The 21,512-nt window shown below is 47.1% G+C and overlaps 2 protein-coding genes across 2 annotated transcripts in view; one reads left to right on the forward strand and one right to left on the reverse strand.

Moving 5' to 3' along the window:
- Positions 1-2,159, forward strand: part of ARHGEF26 (Rho guanine nucleotide exchange factor 26) — a 28,643-nt gene extending 26,484 nt beyond the window's left edge. The window contains exon 14 of the mRNA XM_053986408.1: positions 734-2,159. Coding sequence (XP_053842383.1) covers positions 734-876 — 143 coding nt within the window. The 3' untranslated portion in view covers positions 877-2,159. The remainder of the gene's footprint in view (positions 1-733) is intronic.
- Positions 2,160-4,892: 2,733 nt separating this feature from the next.
- On the reverse strand, positions 4,893-20,832 carry DHX36 (DEAH-box helicase 36). The gene is made up of 25 exons (XM_053986407.1): positions 20,623-20,832; positions 20,326-20,447; positions 19,241-19,442; positions 18,538-18,576; positions 17,129-17,299; positions 16,583-16,662; positions 15,631-15,705; positions 15,334-15,500; positions 14,707-14,788; positions 14,117-14,257; positions 13,507-13,609; positions 13,110-13,197; positions 12,182-12,237; positions 12,012-12,076; positions 11,371-11,514; positions 10,765-10,882; positions 10,037-10,135; positions 9,282-9,455; positions 8,906-8,992; positions 8,165-8,248; positions 7,965-8,064; positions 7,789-7,879; positions 7,274-7,394; positions 6,565-6,717; positions 4,893-5,931 (listed from the first exon to the last, which is right to left on the reverse strand). Exons 1-25 carry the CDS (start codon positions 20,830-20,832, stop codon positions 5,746-5,748), a joined length of 2,958 nt encoding a protein of 985 aa, XP_053842382.1. The 3' UTR covers positions 4,893-5,745.
- Between the last annotated feature and the right edge of the window lie 680 nt (positions 20,833-21,512).

The following is a 21,512-nucleotide window of genomic DNA, read 5'->3' on the forward strand; positions in this document are numbered from 1 at the left end:
GGGGATCCAGCTACAAAAACTTGTTTCCTATTAGCACAGGGCTGCAGTGAGTAAAAGTTCAGCTCCCAAGGAAAACGTGAGCATTTGGGTTCAGGTTTCTAAAGGAAGCAGCAGATGCAACCAGCTGTAGAACATGGCTGCTGGCCAGTTTTGGCATGGGAGGTGTCCACAAATAGGAAATTGAATTTGTCTAAAACCAGGGAGCTCAGACATTCTAGTGAGTGCCAGGGTTATCCAAGAAAAACAGCCCCAGTGTGTCGTGCCATGGCCTGGGCTTTCCTGCTACAGCTCTGGCCCAGGGCGGTTGCTGAGGTTTGCCACAGGATCCAGTATCCCAAGATCACTGTGATTCCTGCCCAGAGCTGCCCACAGCTGCACTGATAGCACCAAGTGCTGGCTCAGGGATGCAGGACACTGCCAGTACTTGAGGGACTAAACTCTTTAACTTGCTGTTGCTCAATTACCTGTGAAATCAGAGATCCTGTCACTCGTGCTCCATTATTGTACTGCAGCATTACTTCAAACTATATTTGAATGACAAAAAAGATAGCGAAATTGTGCCATACTTTGCACATACTATTTTTTACCTAGTCTGGCTGGATTAAAAACATCTGCCAACGCTGTCCTAGACTGGTACTTGATTCCCAGTGAAGGCAAATGCAGCGTGTACCTCAGTGCCAGCAGCCCGGGGTGGGGTCAGCTGCAGAGGTGTCACTTTGTCCCTTCCCTGCAGGCTGGCACGAGGGGGAGCGGCTGCGGGACGGCCAGAGGGGCTGGTTCCCCTCGGAGTGTGCCAAGGAGATCACCTGCAGGGCCACCCTGGACAAGAACATGGAGCGCATGGGGCGCCTGCTGGGGCTGGAAACCAACGTGTAGCCACGTCATCGGCCTGGCTGGGACAGGGACAGCAGAGCCACAGCCCAGCAGCACCAGAGCCTGGCAGCTGCCCCCGAGGCCTGGCCCCAGCAGAGCAGCAGCACCTCACAGCCGTGTCTCGGGCAGCTCCTGCAGCTCCTGCCTCGCTGCCTCCTTACGCTCTCGCTCCATCTGCTCTCGAGCATCTGAAGCTGTTTGCACAGCAGAACTCTGTAGGGGCCTGGCCCCCTGCCCCGGCGCTGGCAGCAGTGTGGGTGTCCTGCTCCTGAGGAGCTGCAGCCCCAGAGCCTGCACTACAGGAGCCTTCCCCTCGTGCCAGCAGCCGTGTGGCACCTGAACCCGAGTGAGCAGCTGGACTCTGTAAAGGCTGAGCTACCTCTCCACACACTTTGAGCACCACCAGAGCTGCCCAGGGCCCTGCAGCTGCGCCTCCCTGAGGCTGCCCAGACTGGCTCCAACTTCTGCCGTGGGCAGAGGATTTCTGAAAGCCAGAAACGGGTACCACCCTCTGCACGGTGCTGCTGCTCCACCTCAGCACAGGTATTTTACTGCAGAGTAACTGCTGGAAGTGGGGGCAGTTGTTTCTGAGGTCTTGCACTTCACTCAGTGCTCCAGAACATGAATGCACTCACTGCTCTGGGAACAAACGCTCTCAAGGCTGAGCAGAGTCCAGGGCAGGTGTCTGGAGAGAGGTGTGAGTGTGTATGATAAAAACCCTCCTTTTTAAGGACCAGCTGCTGCCTCAGCAGTGTAGAAATGAGGGGACAACTTGTAGTACCAAGGCTTTCTCCCTGTTCCCTTCCCCAAACCTCTGCTGGTTTTTATCCTGCAGGATGCTGATTTGAGTGGTGTGTGAATTGGGTGTTTGTAAAGATGTATGGCTCTAATAATTTACACTAGGAAGGCAGTAATTTTGTACAAAAATACTTACCTGGACAGTGTGACAGTGGTTATACAGCCTTACAAATTAATTTATAAGTGGACTGATAAGATAGTAATGAGAGAAACTGTAAATGAACAAAGTCTTATTTAACATAGTAAAAACACTGCTACTGTTTTAACAAATTTTACTGTATAGTGGATGTTTATCACATAACTGAATGTATAAATCCAGGCATTAATTTTATTCAGATTTTTTTAATACACTGTATATATTTTTCATACCTAGTTTTTCCAAAAATGCTGTAATGTTTTATAAAGACATTTTTCATTTTTCCTATTGTTGGACACAGTTCTTCAGGAATTAAAAGACTTCTATGATTTTATAGGACAACAATCAATAAAGTGCTTTTAAATCCTTACTAAAAAAGGTTTTGATTTTGTTTTAAATGCCATAAAGCTGCCCATTGATAATGTCATTTTTGTCAGAGAAAGTAAATCTCTTCAGTTAACACTGGCCTTGTAGCTTTTCCTGTTCTGTAAAGATAAATAGCACCCTCCTGTGTCCTGCCTCATCTGTCAGAGATCCCATTTACCTGTTGGACTTGGAGCAATGGCCTGGGACAATCTCATTGCTGAGACACCTTTAAGAGGGAGATGGGAAAAGCCTTCAGTTCCCTCTGCTTCTCGTAGTTTGGCACAGTTCAGCTGGAAGGGACCTACAGCCCCGTGCAGTGCAACCCCCTCAGGGCTGACCCGCTGTTAATTCCTGTTCCTGGGTGTTCTTAACACCCTCGGAGCTGGGGCATCACCACCTCTCCAGGGCCTGTTCCAGGCTCTGCCCACTCCCCAGTGAAGCTCTGCTGCCTTGTGCCCAGTCCAAACTCAGCTTTAACTCTTAACTCACAGCCTCCTGTCCCTGGAGCCCAGGGCAGGGAGCTCAGCCACTCCACACTATAGCATAAAAAAGGTCATTTTAACACTGACTTCTCTATTAGCACTGCTATTGCAAAGGAAATAATCTGAAAACTCAAGGCCTCCATCAGCCCCTGTGCACTTTGAACACAGCCAGACACACACTCTCCTTCTTCAGGGGAGGTGGGCTTTGCTTTACACCAGCACCTCCTTTCTAATTAAAAGCCCAGCAGTGACAGAAGTCAGCTGGGAGTTTGCTACTGTGACAGCAGCTCTCATTTCTGCAGGGCATGGAATGTGTGTCCCCTTCCTTCTACAACTTCCCTGATCAGGAAGCAAGTTGCCAATAAAAGGCTCTCAGTTGCCCAAACGAAATCTCCAGGTGAGCTGAGGTCCTCTGTGTGCCTGGTGGCTCCACAGGGGCACCTGTTCAGAAATCCTGTGCCCACCTGAGCTGAACCTGCCCGGCATCTCCGCAGTGGCTGCACACCTAAGAACAGTTTTTGGGAATGTCTTTGCTGCTGTATACCAGCCCTGCAACATGCCAAACACATCATCTACATCTAACTTCAACAAAAGCTGTAATGCAGTGTTGGTTTTGACTTCCATGGCAAAGAGTACATTTGTTTCCACCATGCAAAGCTAATTTGCTGAAAATAAAAGTGAAAAAAAAAAGGACAACTTTAGTCCCCCTACACATGCTCAGAATGCACCATCTGCTCAGCATCACACCCATGCACATACCTTAAATCCTGGATCAACAAAATATATTCACAAAAGTTCTTGGCTTTCCCAGGTATATTTTGTTTCTAAAGTAGGACACATAGGCCAATCTAAGTGGATAGAACAGAAGTGTTGGAAATAAACAGTAAATCTTGGCACCAAGGTTGAGGAACTCCAAGGCTTTATCTCTGTGATCTGCAAATGATTTTCAACAGCTGTATCAAAACTTCATCTTTCAGCCAAACTAAGATAACACGCAGAATTTACTACATCACTGAATTGCTACATTCCATAACCCAGAGTTCTAGAAGGTGCTGGAAACTAAGACAGAAGCAGACCTCATTAACTGCAACATTGACCACTCTCTGTCTCGGGCTGGCCATTTAAAAACTAAGTTACAAACCTGCCATCAGCATTACCTCTTCAACATCTTACTAACCTGATGCCGTGGTTTCAGCCTGGTTTGCAGCTCATCCCCACCGTGGGATGGGGGAGAGACCCAGGGGCAAAGTGAGAGAAGTCATGGGTTGGGATAGTTTAAAACAACAGCTGCATGTGCAAGCAAAGCAAACCAAGGAATTCATTCCCCACTTCCCAAAAGCAGGTGGATGTTCAGCCAGCCCCGGGACAGACGGGCTCCGTGCACAGAATGGGGACCTGAGAGGACAAATTACATCATCCCAAACACCCCCTCCTTCCCTGCTTTGTCCTGAGCACGTGGCCTGGCCATCCCTGGGGGCAGTGGGGGTCAGCTGTGCTGGCTGTGGCCCCAGCCCCTGCACACCCCTGGCCCCCTTGCTGGCAAGGCCAGAACCACCTCAGACCTGGGCTCGCTCAGCCAAAGCTGGAGTAACACCAATCACAGCACAAATCCAACAGTGCACGCTCTAGCACGGGAAAGGAACTCTAATGCAGCACCCCTAACATCTGGCACCTGTCTGTATGTTAGCCTGTGTGCTTTAAGCACTGTGAGAAAGTACAGCAATATCACTATTTACACTTCAGTCACCTCCTAGCATCTGTGACCCCCTGAGCGTTTCTTCTGAGGGTGCTGACCCTGAGCCTCCACCATGTGGGGTTTGAGGGAACTCAACTTCAACCAAAACTGCCATTCTCACCCTGGCTCCATCTCCCTTTGCCTTCGTGTTGCATTAATTATTTAAAAATTAGCCATAATTTCTTCTAAGTACTGCAAAGACCATGAAAAAGGAGAATGCTGCAGGGTGATTCTCCTCCTCCTCATGTAGAACACCTGAAGGTGAAGCAGTCAATTGGTGGTGGGGAGGGAGGTTAAACGATGTGTTTTGTGCAGCTGGCAGTGGCAGGAGGAGCCTGGCAGCCTCCATCCCTCGTTAACCCAAGGCAAAGCACAGGCCAGCCAGTACTCCGACTTGTTTCACCTGAGCTGTTCTGCTTTCCTCAGAGTAAAGCATAAACCCTCCTGAACCTGATGATTAAGGTCGTTTTTGCAAAGGAAAAAAAACCAACAAAACACCGAAGAAGGGAGAAAAGTTATATTTCCAGGCCTTTTTTCTCAAGGATAAACCTCAAAATCCTTAACAAACTTTGTTATTCAAATAACCTTCCATAGCTGGAGATCATTCAAAACAGAACATTCAAAACATTGAGAATAGTTGAAATAAGACTTGCAAAAAAAGACTCTGAATGGAATACTATAACCCATACATGAACTTCTTAAAAAAAAAAAAAAGCCTTGAATGCAATGAAATAGTAACACATAATCCAACATGAATTTCATCTAACCATGCTTTCTGCAGTCTGCAATTTCAGTCACTACTGATGATGGATGGGGACAGAAAGCAAAGGAAGATTAATTGAATGGGATGAAGTGCAGAAAAGGAGAAGAATTTCTGAAGACTGTTTCCTCCCACCATAAAAATTCAACAAGTGTTTTCACGTTTGGTTAAATTAAGCTGTAATTACCTTCTGTGGAAGTGCTGGTGAGCAGACTGCTGCACAGCTGGAATAACACAGCAAGTACAATTACTCACCACACCTCATTAAAAGAAAAAAAAAAAAAAAAACAGTTTAGGTATTACTAAGCAGTATTTTAGCAGGTTTTTTTTAAATATCTGTTACCTGATGGGTAAAAAACCCCAAGAAAACAGCTACAGCAGGACAAGAACCTTACACCATCCAAGAGCTGCCTTTCTGTCCCTCCTCACAAAGCGACACCGAGCACAGAACACATGCACGTACACAAACTGCCAACTAGCTCCGAGTAACTGCTCCTCAGGATGAGGAAATCACCAGCTTACCCTACAGAAGTTGTTCCTCTAGCTAAAGAAAGGCCATAAAAAAGAAGGAGGCTGGGCTGGCTGGGCGGAGGTGTCAGCTGTAGCGCTCGCCCTGGAAGCGCGGCGCGAAGTTCCTGACGCCCTCGTTCTCCTGCGTGGTGATCAAGTCTATAATAGCTGTCAGCACTGCTGTGTCCCTGCATTTAACATCGTTCCAGTCCACGGGATGAGGGTTTTCTATTTTTTCTTGTAGAAGATCATCAAGTTCTTTTCTCAGTTTCTGGAAAGCGTTGTAATAAAGGAAAAGAAGGAAAAAGGAAGGAGGTGGGTAGTTAGAGCTACACATAGCATCAACAGAGAGGTTCCAGTGCCTGCCCTCTGTTCTCCCAACCTTTACCCCTGCTCTTCTCCCCTCAGTTCATTTCCACATTGCTATTTTCAGGATCAAACACTGTCCCTCAAAACCCAGTCTCTTTGATGAGGAATGACCATCTCTGGATGTGATGCCTCTAAGAGCCCACACAGCACTTAGCTAACTACCTCAGGATTAAAAAGACCAGTTTAAAATAAAAATAAAATTTCAAGAAGAGTCAGGTATGATTTCTGGGATCTAGCACTAAACAGTGTGGGTGTGGGAATGGAACCCATTCCTGTTCACTGAGGAGCCCCACTCTCATGTTTCCATACCCATGTGGATATCTCCTGTACTGACCAAGTCATCCTACAGCATCTGTGCAAAATCAGATCTCTTTTGCTCACTTTGTGTGCTAGAACTGCTTGCTGGGAGTGCATTTCAAACATCATCTCCCTGAGTGATAAATCCACAGGCCCACAGGAATATCAAACCCAGAAATCCCTAAGCAGGACCAGTGTTACACTGAGCCTTCCAGGTAGATTATTTTGAACCAGTTACCTTGACCAAGTTAGCTATTTTTTCTGGAGACTGGAAAACAATCCACTCATCCACAGCGATGGTGTCCTGGTCCTTATCCTTCTGAATGGATATATCCCCTCCAAAGAACAAGAGGCAGTATGGAGACACCTCTGTACAATCGTACAGGTAAATCTGCACAACAACAGAATTGTCCAGTCACCCTCAAAATACCTCAAGTGCCACCAGTAATCCTTAACGAGACTCCTACAGAATTCCAGAAGATCCCTACTCAGTTACTCACAAGTTCTGAAGAAATGCATGATGCAACTCAGTTCAACAAAAGTTACATGAAATCACATTGCACAAGGGCAAAAATGGTCCCAAGTCTTTCAGTCTTTCACACAGTGGTGAAATCAAATGAGATGCTCCATCACAATGAGAGGAAAAAATGTCAGCATATTGAGAAGTGTTAAGAAAAAAAAAAAATAAACTAAAACAATTTACACCTGTTACTACCAGACATTGAAGAAACCCAAAAAACCCCAAGAACTAAACCAAGAAGTTCCTTATTTGTGGTACAACACCCCAGTATCACAAAGGATTTCATCTGATGGTGTGTACAAGGAATGGCCTAGGACAGGAAGGCCCCAGAACAAAGGCTGTTCACGTCCCCTCTGAACCCTGATCCAGCCTCATTCAGGAGGGGATAATAACACAAATGAACCCCACAAGCACAGCTCCAACTCACACTGCTGGTCCTCATCTTCAAATGGTACACGAGCCAGTTATAATGGAACTCGGTTTCCTCCACATTCACTGATTTGGGGTGGATATTAACTGATCCATCTGTCTTGGTGCAAACTTTCACCCTTCAAAGAAAAAAAAAAAAAAAAAACCAACAAAAGAAAGAGTCTGATAATACAGGAAGTGATAAAACAACAGGCCAGGATCCCTGGGGTCTCTTTTCCCAAATAACCAGAAGTGACAGTGTTTGAACTGCTGCTCTAGAACCCCTTTAGAGCAGTGCTACTGAGATGTTGTAACATTACCCACGGCATGATAAGGTCACACAAGTTACTTCAGGTGTTAGCAGGAATCCAGATGTTAAGAAATCAACAATCCCACCCTTCTCAGAGGAAGTAATGCACAACCACAACTCTAAAGTGAGGTTCATTCATGCACTCAAGCCACTGCATCACTGTGCCAAATTATGCCATGTAGAAAACACCTTGAATACAAACCAACGTTAAACCAAAGCCTCACATTTTTCTCTTTTTGCTGAAGCTGGGCCGGATCTTTGCCACTTTGGGATAGAGGCCAGCACAGATGACTGCTTTGAGCAGCTTCTCATTACCTGCAGGAGACAGCAAAGTAAGCGAGGCAGTTCTGCAAGCTGAGATTTCAGCTGGGATAAATTCTTCCTTTCCCCCCACGATTACCTGAGTTGGTGTTAGATTTGGGATCCTTGGGGTTTCTACTATTCACAAATCCAGCTGCAAGGAGATGCTCAGCAAACTGCCCTTTCATGTTATGCAGCATCTAGGAAACAACGAAAATTGCCCCAGAATGATGCTGTGCCAAAGGCTCCTCCTCTTCCCCACACACAGGATCCTGTCTGAACCTGGCAGGGAGCTGTTACCTGCATGGTATTTGAGGACAGGAAATACTCCCAGCAATAGTCCTTCTCATTCCTGAGACCACAGCTCCGAGCCTCTTCCCAGCCCTAGGAATGAAACCGGAGTCGTGAGGCGCTCACAAGTGAACGCTACAAACTTAAGGACAGCCAGACCTGGGGGTCAACAAACAGTCACATGTTCCCTGCCAGGGAGAAAGTAAATCCTTTGATCTCTCTGTACATGTGCACACACCACAGTGCAGAAAAACCCAGCTTCACAACGTGCTGAATCACAACCTTCCTTTCTCCCTGGCGGGCAGTGATACCTGGCTGTGTTTGCCAGAGCAGCCACCCTTTGTTCTAATTAACAAAGTTAAAGTTCTGGGCAGTAACTGCATTTTCCAGGCCGTTTATTTCCTCCTCTCCTCACCACAACACAATACAGCACAGCATCCAACCCTTCTGAAGTTGGCTTCAGCCTCTTGTAGAGGCCAGAAGGACAAGAATGAACAACTTCAGCAAGGTAACTATAATACTACATTTCCTTTGTCTTCTTCAGACTTGTCCACCAGAAATCAGGTTACTGAGCCTGGAGACAAGATTATGCAACACCAGAAGGGTGAAAATCAGTTTGGTTTTATGTTTCTGTAGAAGCCAAACAAGAAAGCCTACAGAACATAAACTGATCAGCTTTTTCCTTAGGATCATCTATATTACTCAAATTAAAATTCTAGAAGGAAAAAAACCACATGAAAACATGCTTACAGTGAAAGCATTCACCACAGTCAGATGGTCGCTTTTCGAGTTCTTTGACAGCTCCTTTCTTCTTGCATCTGCGATTTTCTCTTTGCCCTAAAAATTAGAACCTACATAATACCTAGACTGACATGACAGTTCTCTTCTCCAAATTCAGGTACATCTGTACAGCAGTACTTTGTATGTAACACATGAAAATTAGAGTTATTTCAAATATTCCACAGGAAAAACTGTAATTCATAGTATGTGAAAGCAATCTCACTAGTAAAAATGTAATTATTGTGACATTAATGAAAGTGCTCTTGAACTGTAACACCTCACTGAGTCCCAGCACCCTCCTGAGATTCTTAAATTCCCAGATGTAACTGTCATCTGTAGACTTTACCAGAGGGATGACAAAAGGGTCCTTGAAGCTGAGGCTGGCTGCAATGGTCAGCACGGGGTCCAGGCAGCAGAACAAGGCTCCAAACAGGATCATCTTCCCAATGTGTGGCTCCACGGGCAGCCGGGCCAGGTGCACGCCCAGGGGAGTCAGCTCCTCCTGCCTGTCCAGAGCATTCTGCCAGGGCAAGGGCAGAAAGGAAACAACAAACACGTCATGTGAAACGGGGAGGATTTCCCTGGAAAAGCCACTGGTACACAGATATCACCCACTAATATCCAAACCAAGTGTTTCTATTTATGGCCACACTCATTTGTGCAAATATCACCAGAGCAAGGAGTCAGCAGAACAAACGTGCCATGAGCCTCCCCTTCCCCAGCACCCAAGGGAACAATGATACAAGGTGCTTCTCCCACTGCCTCATTTGTCTCCAACTCCTCACTCACCCACCTGCAACAGCAAGGTGGGGAGGCAGCAGGGGTACAGAGGAGGGAGTTAAATCAACACCCGCAAGGAAATTAAGTGCAGGGTCATTTTGGAGTCATTTATAAAGTTTGAAGTCATTTACAAAGCCCCTCAGAACCACTGTGCAGAGCCCCTAAGCATCAAGGATTGTGTGGAGTGCCCCTCTGTGCAGTGAGGGTCCATCGAGGCTCTGCACAAAGGGCAGGGGGCTGCAATGCCCAGAGCTGTGCAGTCACACCTGCCTGGTGGCACCCACAGCACCACGGCTCTGAACAGATGAAGCAACACTTTACCAGCTCCATGAGGTGATTTATGGCCAACATCACAGCATCACGAGATGGGGGGTCCATCAGTTTGCTCAGAAAATAGGCAATTCCACCAAGCCTCAGGATCTGAAAGAAAAACCACAACAAAAGCCTACAGCAACTGGAGAAAGACACTTGTCTCAAACTGGTCAGCAGTACCCACACTCATGGAAATAGTGTGAGTGATTCACAGCCCGAGTTAGAATCTCTTTAGTTAAGAACTAAGGGCAAAGAAATGTATTAGGGATGGAATTTGCAGCAGAAGGATCTATTCTTCATTCACTTCACATGCACATGGCAATCCTTCTGCTTTCATAAGGATTCAATGCAAACTGCCAAAAAGGGAAATTCACACCAGTTCTAAAACTACTTTGTAGTAAAATTCTTTTAAGAGATTATATAAATTGACTCACTGGCATTCTCACTGAAGCTTCTCTGATTGAATGACATGTGATATTCGGGGGACAGCACAGCCCAAATTTTTGTTAGTCGAGTTCACCTTTTATTGATACCAGACAATTCTGTTTCCCCTGGGTTTGATGTAAAGTGTGCATTTACAAAGTTGCTGCAATTATTGGCTAAATACACTGCATTTCTGGTGTAACAGAATTTTGGATTAACAACCCTAGGCTCACAGTTGCATTAACTTATTCTCTCAACCACTTATCCCAATGGAAAAGTAGCTAATAAATATATTTGAAGATTCCTCCACTTACCTTGATTTGCAAGCAGAGCTCCTCCAAGGGTGTCCTCAGGATCTCTGGTAACTGATAATCATCCAGAAGGCTGGCACGCAGTCCGTTGTACAGATGGTAACAGTGGCCTGGCTGAACTCTGCAATGATTTAAAGAAACTATTCCTTTGGGTTTGGTCATTTGTTGGGGTTTTATTTCCCAATGAAACTGTGACATTATGGTTCTGTTTCTTACAAAGAGCTTCCCAAAACTCCTCAAGGAATTAGAACTGAAGTGTATTCAATTGTAAAAGCCACTTCAGTCTTCTGAAGACCCATCAGCAGGAAAGAGGCACAGAGAACACAGAAATTAATTTTTACACCATTGCCACTTTACTGTATCAGCCTCATAAATCAGGTCTGAGGGCCGTGACAAAAATTACAACAAAATGCAGGACCTTCTGCTACAGGAGGGAAACTCTGGAGTTAAACACAGCACAAGTCAATTCAGCTTCCTAGGAAGGCAAGGAAATCATTCTCTGCCCAGAACAGGAGCCAGCAGTGCCAGCACATGCAAACAATAAAGAACCTTCAGCACTGTTGGAAACTCAACATCCCCAAACTTCCCTCAGCACCCCACTGCTCCCACCTTCCTGCTCGACCCTTCCTCTGCTTGGCATTGGCTTTGCTGACCCACTCTGCTGCCATGGTGCTGATGTTGTTCTGGGTGTCAAAGTGAGTCTCCTTTATTTTCCCCCCATCTATAACGAACACGACGTCATCAATTGTGATGCTGTAGGAAAAAAAAGAGCAAGAAAAAGCAACTTTTCACCTTTGCCAGTGTGACCTAGGATTGGGTTTGGCCTTTCTTTATTTCCTCCCAGAGTAAGCAATTTAAAAAATCAGCCTTTGGGATTTCATTAAGAACTATGCTACTGAACAGTTCAAGTAAGGGCTGATTTATTCTCCTTGGCCTGGCAGAAGGCCCCACTTGGATTCTGAACAGAGGACAGCAGCTCAGATTATCCTGTATAAATCATTCAAGCAATTGTTTAGTATTCCTGCAGTTTAACTGTTTAAAACAACGTAGCTGGTTGAATTGTTTAAAACAATTCTAGGAAAACTCTGTTTAGTCTATAAATATTTCTAAAGATAAAGCGTTACAAGCTAATGGCACAAACACAGAAACATAGTTTTGGGAACATCATACAGGTTTACACTTTGAATTATCACTTCCATTTCTTTAGTTAAACACACAGCTTTCCTGGCTCTGGGCAGCCAGGCACTTACCTGGTTTCTGCAATGTTGGTTGCAATCACAATTTTCCTCACTCCTGGCGGGGTCTTCTTGAACACCTGTAATTATCCAAGGCTCGTTTATGTCTTTGCCAAAACCAAACATGTGCTTCATTTTTTTTTTTTTTTGTAGTTGTGAAATATTGCAATAAAAGAGAAGCATACCTGAGTCTGGTTAACAGTAGGCATCAGTGAATGCAAAGGTATGATAATAAACCTATCTGAAAGTTAAAAATCAGTAAAAGATATGGTGTAAGCACAGAAACGTCCAATTTTACAGGAAAATCTATTAAATCAACTATGCAGAACAGAGAAAATAGGCTGCAAGTCAGGCTACTGCTTCTTGCTCTGAGATCACAGGTATTTGTATCATAACAGCAAATTCTAAAGTAAAAAGGTATAAAGGCCTTTTTTATGATGTGATAACATGACGAGTTAAGACAATATATGAAGTTATGTATAGTAATTCTGACTTCCTTTTTAAATTCTGAAGTTATTAAATAATTGGTCAAGTTTAATACACAAACTGACACTCAATCTTTCAATGAACTGGAATTCTGCACAACCACACTGCAAGTCACTACCTGAACAGCCAAGCACCCAGCTGAGACAGCTAAGACAGGTGAGACAGCTAAGACAGGTGAGACAGGTGAGAGGGAAATATGGGAGATGCAGAAGGACAAGTTAAAGTGAGTCAGACAGGCACAGAGTACTCGAGAGTCTGTAAGAAATTCTCAACTCCACAGGATTTAAGGGAACTATCAGCAAAGCAGGGGAAGCTGCTCAAGGATGAAGCGCAGAGGAAGCGCACACAGAACGGAGTTTAGTTCTGGATGGGAGCTCTCCCAGCTGCAGGAAAGGACAAGAGGAAGAAGATGCAGGTCAGGCTGTTTTTCAGATTGTCACTCCCACACTGAGAAAAAGGAGTTGTTGTTAGCAGAAGAAAGGGTATCACACACACACAAAAACTGCTGAACACTTTGGAGAGGAGACAAGGGAAACAATGAATCCAGCACAACTGCAGCAACCCCATGCAAAAGGAGTCTGCCCCCAACGGCACTGCCAGAAGTCCCACAGAGAGTTTGGGTTTTACCTGACTTAAACATGACTTGAGACATCAAGAGCTCATGCAAAGTGCTGATGTTATCCCAGCCTGGCAGAAACACCAGAATTGCACCATCCTACAGGGAAAAGAGGCAGTGAAGGGAAGAGAGATCAGAACACATCACACACTGCACAGAGAGCCAGCTCCTTGCACACTGATATACGGTGGGCATGTGAGATCTGAAACCTCACTGACCCAGCCTGGTACAGTCTGTCAAGGGTTTTTTTTCTATAAAAGAGCTACCTCCATGTATTTATCTGAATATAAGAGTAATTCAAAACTGTCCAATTACTTAGAAGAGCAAACAAAAGTTTCTCTTGTTTCTGTGTGACCAGCCATAGTCATTGCCAGCTCTGGCACTGCCCCCAGCTCAGTCCCACTGTACCTCCTCTTCCAGCACAATGTGTCTGATCAGTGCTGCTATAAGGTCCAGGTCCACCTTGTCATCATCCATCATTTCCAGGGCACTGATTGTACTTGCTGAATACCTGCAGCAGGGAAAGCACAGACATGCAAAGCCAGGGCTCCTGCTCCTGCTGCCTGGCTCCGAGTGAGCCACCCAGCCATGAACCCACCTGCAATCAGCTCAGTACTTTGAGCAATTCCTGCACCTCCAAAGTACTCTCCACATTTAGTTCAGTGTGATTGTTGTCAGTTCAGAACAGCTGAAGAATTACCATGTCATGACTGAACCTTTCTGAAGCACCTGCACGACCTCTCTCTTTCTCATCGATGAGCCAGGGACTGACAATTTGTATTTAGGTAATGAACTGAAATTTAAACTTGAACAACTCAGAGGCAAAGGGAGCTAATCCTGCTGTCTCTAAAGCACCTCACTAGCTGCCAGCCAACTGTACAGGCAATTCACCACCATTTTCCACAGCAGCCACTGCCCCACTGTTACTAAAGCCCAGCAACACAATACAGCACTAATTTATGGTGGTCACTTCAGAGCTGCCTGAAAACTGAAAGCAGAAGAGAAACTTGGGCCCAACCTGTCCTGCAGCTGCCTTAGGTAGCCTGGCCACTGCTGCCTGTAGATCTCCTCCTTCTCCTCCTTCTCTGGCCTGCTCATGTGGCCCTGCATGAAGCCCTTCCTCCAGTGCAGCCGGCGGTCCGTCTTTTCCGGGGTGTACCTTTGCACAGGAGGAGCAAACACAATTCCATTCGAAACTGAGGGAATTTAGAGCAGCTGCAAAGTTTTCCACACCATGGACAATATGGTGTGCTTTAGCTAGATCATCTGCAAGAATCTTCAGTTTCTCTTCCGACAGAAATCTTACAAAAGCAAGGACCAGCCAAGCATGAGAAAATGTAGCAAAAAAAAAAGAGCAAGAAACACTAGTTTGATTTAGAGACCTGAAAATTCATCACAGCAACAGAGAAACTGTTCTCCTCCTCAAGCCAATATTCCCAGGTAACTGAGTGCCACCTGTAATTACTGTACAAGGCCCCCCTTAGGAGGTTTTCTGTTGAAAAATACAGGCAATTCTTCTTTATGCCAAGTTAATCTTTGAGCACACATACACTAAGCTAAGCCCCCCCCCAAACACTCTCTGAAATGATGTTCAGAAAAAACACTTGCCTCAACTTCTCAATGACATCTTCGAGCAGATATTCCACCACTGGGAAAGTGAACCCAGGGATGTGAATCATTGGGCAATGGTCTGTGGAGGGAGGCAGAACTCGGTTTTAAAACTACTGATGAAATACTGCACTGGAAGAATAGAAGCAATAAACATTCCTCACTACTTCTGCAATACAGCTGCTGTGTCTACAGGACATTTCCAATTGTCAAATTCACCCCCAAATAAGGCTGCTGAATAAAAAAAGGACAGGCAGCAGGCAGTATTCTGCACACCAGTTCAACTGGTTCCAGCCACTGGAAAAAGCTGGGAGACTGAACAACTCAAAGTTCAATCTGCTTGCCCCCTCGCAGCAAGAATGCTGAAACATGGTAAATATTTACTAAGAAAGCACTCTGTGGATTGTGTTTCCATAATATGTCTGAAAAGCAAAACCAGAAGCAGTATCAGGTCACAATAATGAGATAAAACAGAGAGAAACAGCATCTCCAGCAGCTGGCAGATATTTGTAAAACTGAAGTAATTTCTTCTCTTGATACAAATCAATTCTATAATTCGAGAACTGCACTATACTATAGAAGCCTAAATTACTTAAGAAGAACACTTCTAGGAAGCATTTCACCTACCAAAGTACTCGGAAAACTTCTCTGCATTTAAAGTAGCACTCATCAGTATGACCTTCAGATCCAGCCGAACATTCAGGAGATCTTTAATAATGCTCATTAAAACATCTGACTGAAGATTTCTTTCATGGATTTCATCAAGAACTACGTGACTGATGCTGGACAAGTGCCTAAAATAGAAGGGGAAGGAATTAAACTTTTGCTTTTAGAAAAAAATAAAAAGCAGAGCCACGACTGTTTGGAACTGCTCTTACTCATTTCATAATTGCATTCAGTGTCTCATTAAACAGGAGCTCTTACTTATCTGACTGGAGCCACTGCAGGACAATTCCCGTGGTACAGTACAAAATTGAACCTTGCTTCCTCGGCAGGCGACTGAAAGAGACAAATAAGAACGCCTCAGTTTTCCTCTGTATTTAACAAAATGCTTTAAAACCTTAAAACCTTAAAGCCATTGCAGACATGATGCAGAGGTACCTCACTCTGCATCCCTCACTCACAGCACAAGGGCAGGAACAAGGAATTAGGCCACTGTTGCATCACTTTTGTGGCTGGGGAATGGAGCAGGGAGAGGCCCTGACTTCCCAGGCACCCTTTGCCATCTCCTGCACACTGAGGTGCTGCCCCCAGCTCCTGCCACAGGGCACAGCACTGGGAGCAAAGAGAAATAGCAGAGAGACTGTATGAACCCCAGTTAAAATGTGGGAGGGCTCAGCTCTCCTCTCTCACCAGCAGTTTTGCTCCAACAAAAGGGTTCCTTTACGTGCTGGTACCACTTCCGATTTTTAAATTATAGCCAACTACAAATGTAAAAGCTTTTGCTCTGCAAGCCCCTGTCACTGCACCTATTACACAGTCCCAGGGAATTAGTCCATAAATATGTGTAGCAAATGCACAGCTTTCCACAGAAATATGGTTTGGAGCATTCTCCCCTTTAGCATTTTCACTTTTCCTTGAAATTCATTGATTAAGGACATCAGTTTTATTTCTGCCTACAGCAGAACCTTTTACTAGAGCTGAAAACAGGACTAACTAGACAAAGTCTAACTTAGATTAGCCATTGTCACATGGGGCATAAAACACAGTAAATGCACTCAAACATTTTCCTAAAATTCAAAAAAAACCTCATTCCTTCCTTGCAGGAATTCCCTCAGGGGAAAATATCAGCAGGAAATCAGTTATTTCTTTTTAGAACTACTTTTCAAATTGTCTCCTTTGGATCACAGCAGGCCCTTGCCACGGAGCCGCTCACCTCTGCAGGCGGATCTGGTACCCCGTGCTCCTGCCATTGCCACAGCTCTCTGCCCTCTCAGCAGCCACTCTCTCAGCCACCTGAGGGGGACAAAGAACATCAGGCTCATCTGTGACTCAGCTGCTCACCAGTAGGAACACTTGGCACTGAGCTGTTAATAGAGAAATGCCCTGAAGAGCCCCTTTTCTCCTCCCCTGAGAGCAGCAACAAGACTCTAGAGGAACACAGCCACTCGGGCAGTTCCCCTTTGAGCAGGGTGAGCTTGGCCATCTGACACTGAACCATCAAGGAGAGTAACTACTGAGCATTTGAAAGCCAGATTCTTTCCTGCTCATTAACACACCTCTAGAGGGCCTGACACAGCATTGGTCGCCAGCTGCACTGCCCAAATCCATTAAAACCACAGACAGAACCCACGAGTGAAGTCAGGGAAGCGCGAGGCTGCGGTGCCAGCGCTCCACACCGAACTGTGACTAGCCAGGCGGCGCACGTTGGCAGAAGCGGCACTGGCAGCAGGCTGGGGCGCAGCCCAGGGCAGGCACTCACGGAGATGGCGCTGATCCTGCGCGGCTGCGTGCACACGACGCGGCACGTGGAGCCCAGCCCGCGCTCGATGTGATCGTCCAGGATGAACTGCGTCACCTGCGTGGTCTTCCCGCAGCCCGTCTCGCCGCTGATCACCGTCACGCGGCTGCCGTTGATCAGCCTCACGAGCTCCTGCCCGCGCAAAGACACAGCAGTCACTGCGCTGCTGCTGCTGCTGCTGCTGCTAACAGGTCGTGGGGGATTTTGGGAATTCTCCGCTCCTGTGGGATGAGCTCTGAGCAAAGTATCGACAGCTGAAGAAACGCTCGGCTGCTTCTTGTAATGCTACCAAAGAAGTTTAGCTTAGACCTCACAGAAGCCACTTCTGCACATCTGCGCTTCCCATGTGTAGGGTTTAAAGCACACCCAACCCCAACACTAGCTTTAAATACTTCAGATCTGCACAGAAGCCACTTCTGCACATCTGCACTTCCCATGTGTAGGGTTTAAAGCATGCCCAACCTCAACACTAGCTTTAAATACTTCAGATCCTGTACGAAAACAACATAGAAGAACTAAAATGGAAGCCTGAAATACATTTTTAACCCTTTTCTGCTTCCTGCTTGGCTCCTGTAGATCTTTGGAGGCTGAACACAAGAGCTTGCCCTGCTGGACTCCAAGCCTGCACAAACCAAAGGTTTTCAGCACAATGTTTTAACATTCCTTGTACCAACAGGCACAGTTTCCCAGCCTCGTCCTCCCCACCCCAAGGACTGTTGAGGGGAGTGTGACTATTTTAAGAAACAAATGCTAACAGAAAGGACATTACAGCACAGGGACTGCAGGAAGGAGCTCACTGATCACCCACTGAGCCTACAAAAGCAAACAGATCAGAATACTCCATTTCTACTGCATGCAGGGGATATCAGCCTAAGAATTAAAACAATTAATAACAGCCCCTACTGTCACTGACCTTATCCTGTGACTGGGAAACTAATGGCACTGAGGGCCAGCAGTGCAGCCACTAAGTCTGTGGTTAAAGCTAAAAAGGCTTAATTGGCATTATACTCAATTCTAAAGTGGCTAATTGTTCAGCAAAGGGCACAGTTTTATACACAGAAGAAAGCACAACAATCTGAGTAACCAGGAACTTTCCAGAAGTTTAACTGGCAGAAAAAGAAGACCTAACATTAAATGCATGCAGCAGCCATGAATTGCCATGATATTCCCATGAGAACGCTGTACTGAGCCCCACACCACAATCAGTGAGCCCCTGGTACTGTCTGGAAAGGAGCAGTACTGAACTGTCAGAACCTGGGAGGCTTCTGCCCTTCCTGAAGGCCACGAGGGATTGCTGCCAGTCACAGGCACAACTGCTCTGCCCCGTTTTGGAGCACTGCACCACAGAGGCTCTGTCACTGCACACTCACCTCTCTCATCCCGTACGAGGGGAGCTTCTCTCGGAACCTCTGGGGAAAAAGAAAAGATGTTTCTCTTTAAACACCTTTTCAGCACTGAGGCAATAGAATGGATTTCACCTCTAACCTGGGCTAAACTGTAAAGTAATTGCAAACTGCTCAGCAACGCTTGTTTAAACACAGGCCCGTGGGAAATAACTTTAATTCCAGGTGTTGTTACAGTTTCGTTCAATTTATAAAAAACAATTTCAGCCCAGCAATTCAGCACATGATGAGGTAGGTATATACAGGTGCAAGAGCAGGGCCTGGTATGGAACAGAGAACTGGTGCTCAGGGTAAGACAATTTTCTATGCGAGGCTGTTCAAAACAAAACCTCTGTTTTCAGGAGGCCACTCCTTCAGAGCCCAGTGTTGTGCTTTCATTTCAGATATAACTGCAGGGACACAATCCATAAAAGAGAAAGAGAAACCCACCCAATAAAACAACATGTCAGCCTCAAATTTCAGATTGTAACTACTTCTAAAATTTGTCATTTCCGATTTTTAATCACTGTTCTATCAATAGATATGAATTTTATGAATTCTAAAGATAATTTTAGCAAAAGTTACATTACGACAACTTTCTAGTAAATTACAAGATATCACATTTTGAGGTTAGCTTAATTTAAAAAAAAAATCCAATTAGAAGTTTTTAACTTAACACAGGGAAAAGTACCTGCATTTCAATATATCTAGGATCAGATCTCTTCTTCATTAAGTCTTCTTTAAGTTGCTCATCTAAATCAGCATCTTGCTCGGTTTTTTCACAGAGGAATTCCACATCCAAATCCAGGGATGTTTTTTTCCAGGCTGGTGTCTGTCTTACAGGAGCTTTCTCAGCATCTGGTTTCACTTTGGCAGGCTGCTCTGGAGCAGGGCTGGAATCACAGAACAAGAACTTCAGATTCCCCCAGCTGTGCCTGGCCACATGCAGAGTGCAGGTAATTACAGCCAGCAGTTAATGAACCAACAGTCCATGGGAACACAGAACCAGGGAAGGGTTTGGGTTGGAAGGACCTCAAAGCCCACCCAGTGCCAGCCCTGCCGTGGCAGGGACACCTCCCAGTGTCCCAGGTGCTCCCAGCCCTGTCCAGCCTGGCCTGGGACACTGCCAGGGATCCAGGGGCAGCCCCAGCTGCTCTGGGTCTGTCTCTGCAGTGAAAACCATTAAACCAAATAAGGTCTCAAACTACCAAAACCCTGACCTCAGCATCTAAAGAACATCACGTTCTTTTGTACCAAACGAAGCCACAAAGCAACAAAACATCAGCAGAGAACTGCTGCTTGATCCACTGCCCCATAACTGGATCCCTCAGCCAGAAGGAGCCCCAATTTCAGCACACCAGCCAATCCAGCTACTCCTGCAAATCCTTAACGACTCCAGAACAGACCCTGCGAAAATGTTCCAAGACTGCACAGTAACTGAAAACAGGAACCAAAACCCACCTCTGGAAGAGTAATTCCAGAGGCCAAGGGAGCTGAAAAATCCCCTATATCTACTCTAATAGGCCTAGAGATGAGTTAGAGCTTTTATAAGCTTAAGCATAAATTTAACACCCCAAACTCAGCAATAATGAAAGAGTTTTACAGCAATGACTACAACCATTTCAGTGTGACAATACATGTGGAGAAACTGGAGGATATTTGTTGAGCCAGCGCACTCAATAAAGGTAAATCACTTCTGACACATCTTCCTGCCAGCTTATGGAACATTTGTGCAATTCAAAATAAACAAAAGAACTGGCAATTATATCTCTTTACCCTTCTTCATCCCCGGACCACCAGGACATGGCTTCTTGCTCTTTGTCGTTCTTAGTCTGGACAGAATTCAGCAGCTGCACGATTTGCTCTTCCCTGCGCTCGTCCATGCGCACCACGGCTCTCTAGGGCAGAAAGCACAGCGTCCATCAGCGCGGAGCCCCAAAACCACCTCGGCGACCCTCACAAGGCCTTCTGCTACGGCCAGAGGCTGTTCGGCACGGCCCGGCACCTCCGCTCCTGCCCGCGCAGTGCCACAGGCATGCAGCCTGCCCCAGACCGCCTCCCCGCGTCCCTCACCTGCTGCCGGTCGGCGTCCCGGTTCTTCTGGCCCTGCCTGCGGGCGTACCACAGCCCGATCTCGCGGCCCTTCAGGTGCCCGGGGTGCCGTCCCCGCCCGCCGGGCCCGCCCGCCGCGGAGGGGGCGGCGGAGGCGGCGCCGCCATCGCCGCCACGGCCCCGGCCCCGGCCGCGGCCGCGGCCCCAGTCGCGGCGCTGCTCGTAGCTCATGGCCGCGGCTGCCGGCGCGGCTCAGCCCGGCCCGGCGCGGCTCAGCCCGGCCCGGCGCGGCCCCGCCTCATCCGCCCGCACCGCCCGCCTCATCCGCCGCCGCACTTCCTCCCTGCCGCCCGCCCGCCCCGCGGCGCGCTGGGCCCGGGTTCGAGTCCCGCGATGGACCCGGGTTCGAGTCCCGGCCCCACGGGACCTGGGTTCGAGTCCCGGTCCGACCGAACCCACCCGCCGGACCCGGGTTTGAATCCTGCCCGATCGAACCCATCCGCCGGACGCGGGTTCGAGTCCCACCCGATCGAACCCACCCGCCAAACCCGGGTTTGAATCCCGCCCGACTTCACCCACCCCCCAGATCCCGGTTCGAGTCCCGGTCCGACCGAACCCACCCACCAGATCTGGGTTTGAATCCCGCCCGACCGAACCCACCCGCCGGACCCGGGTTCGAGTCCCGCCCGACCGAACCCACCCGCCTGATCCGGGTTTGAATCCCGCCCGACTTCACCCACCCCTAAGATCCGGGTTCGAGTCCCGGTCCGACCGGACCCACCCGCTGGACGCGGGTTCGAATCCCGCCCGACCGGACCCACCCGCCAAACCCGGGTTCGAGTCCCGCCCGACCGAACCCACCCGCCTGATCCGGGTTCGAATCCCGCCCGACTTCACCCACCCCCCAGATC

The sequence above is a fragment of the Vidua macroura genome, chromosome 10, assembly GCF_024509145.1.
Source record: "Vidua macroura isolate BioBank_ID:100142 chromosome 10, ASM2450914v1, whole genome shotgun sequence".
NCBI lineage: Eukaryota > Metazoa > Chordata > Aves > Passeriformes > Viduidae > Vidua > Vidua macroura.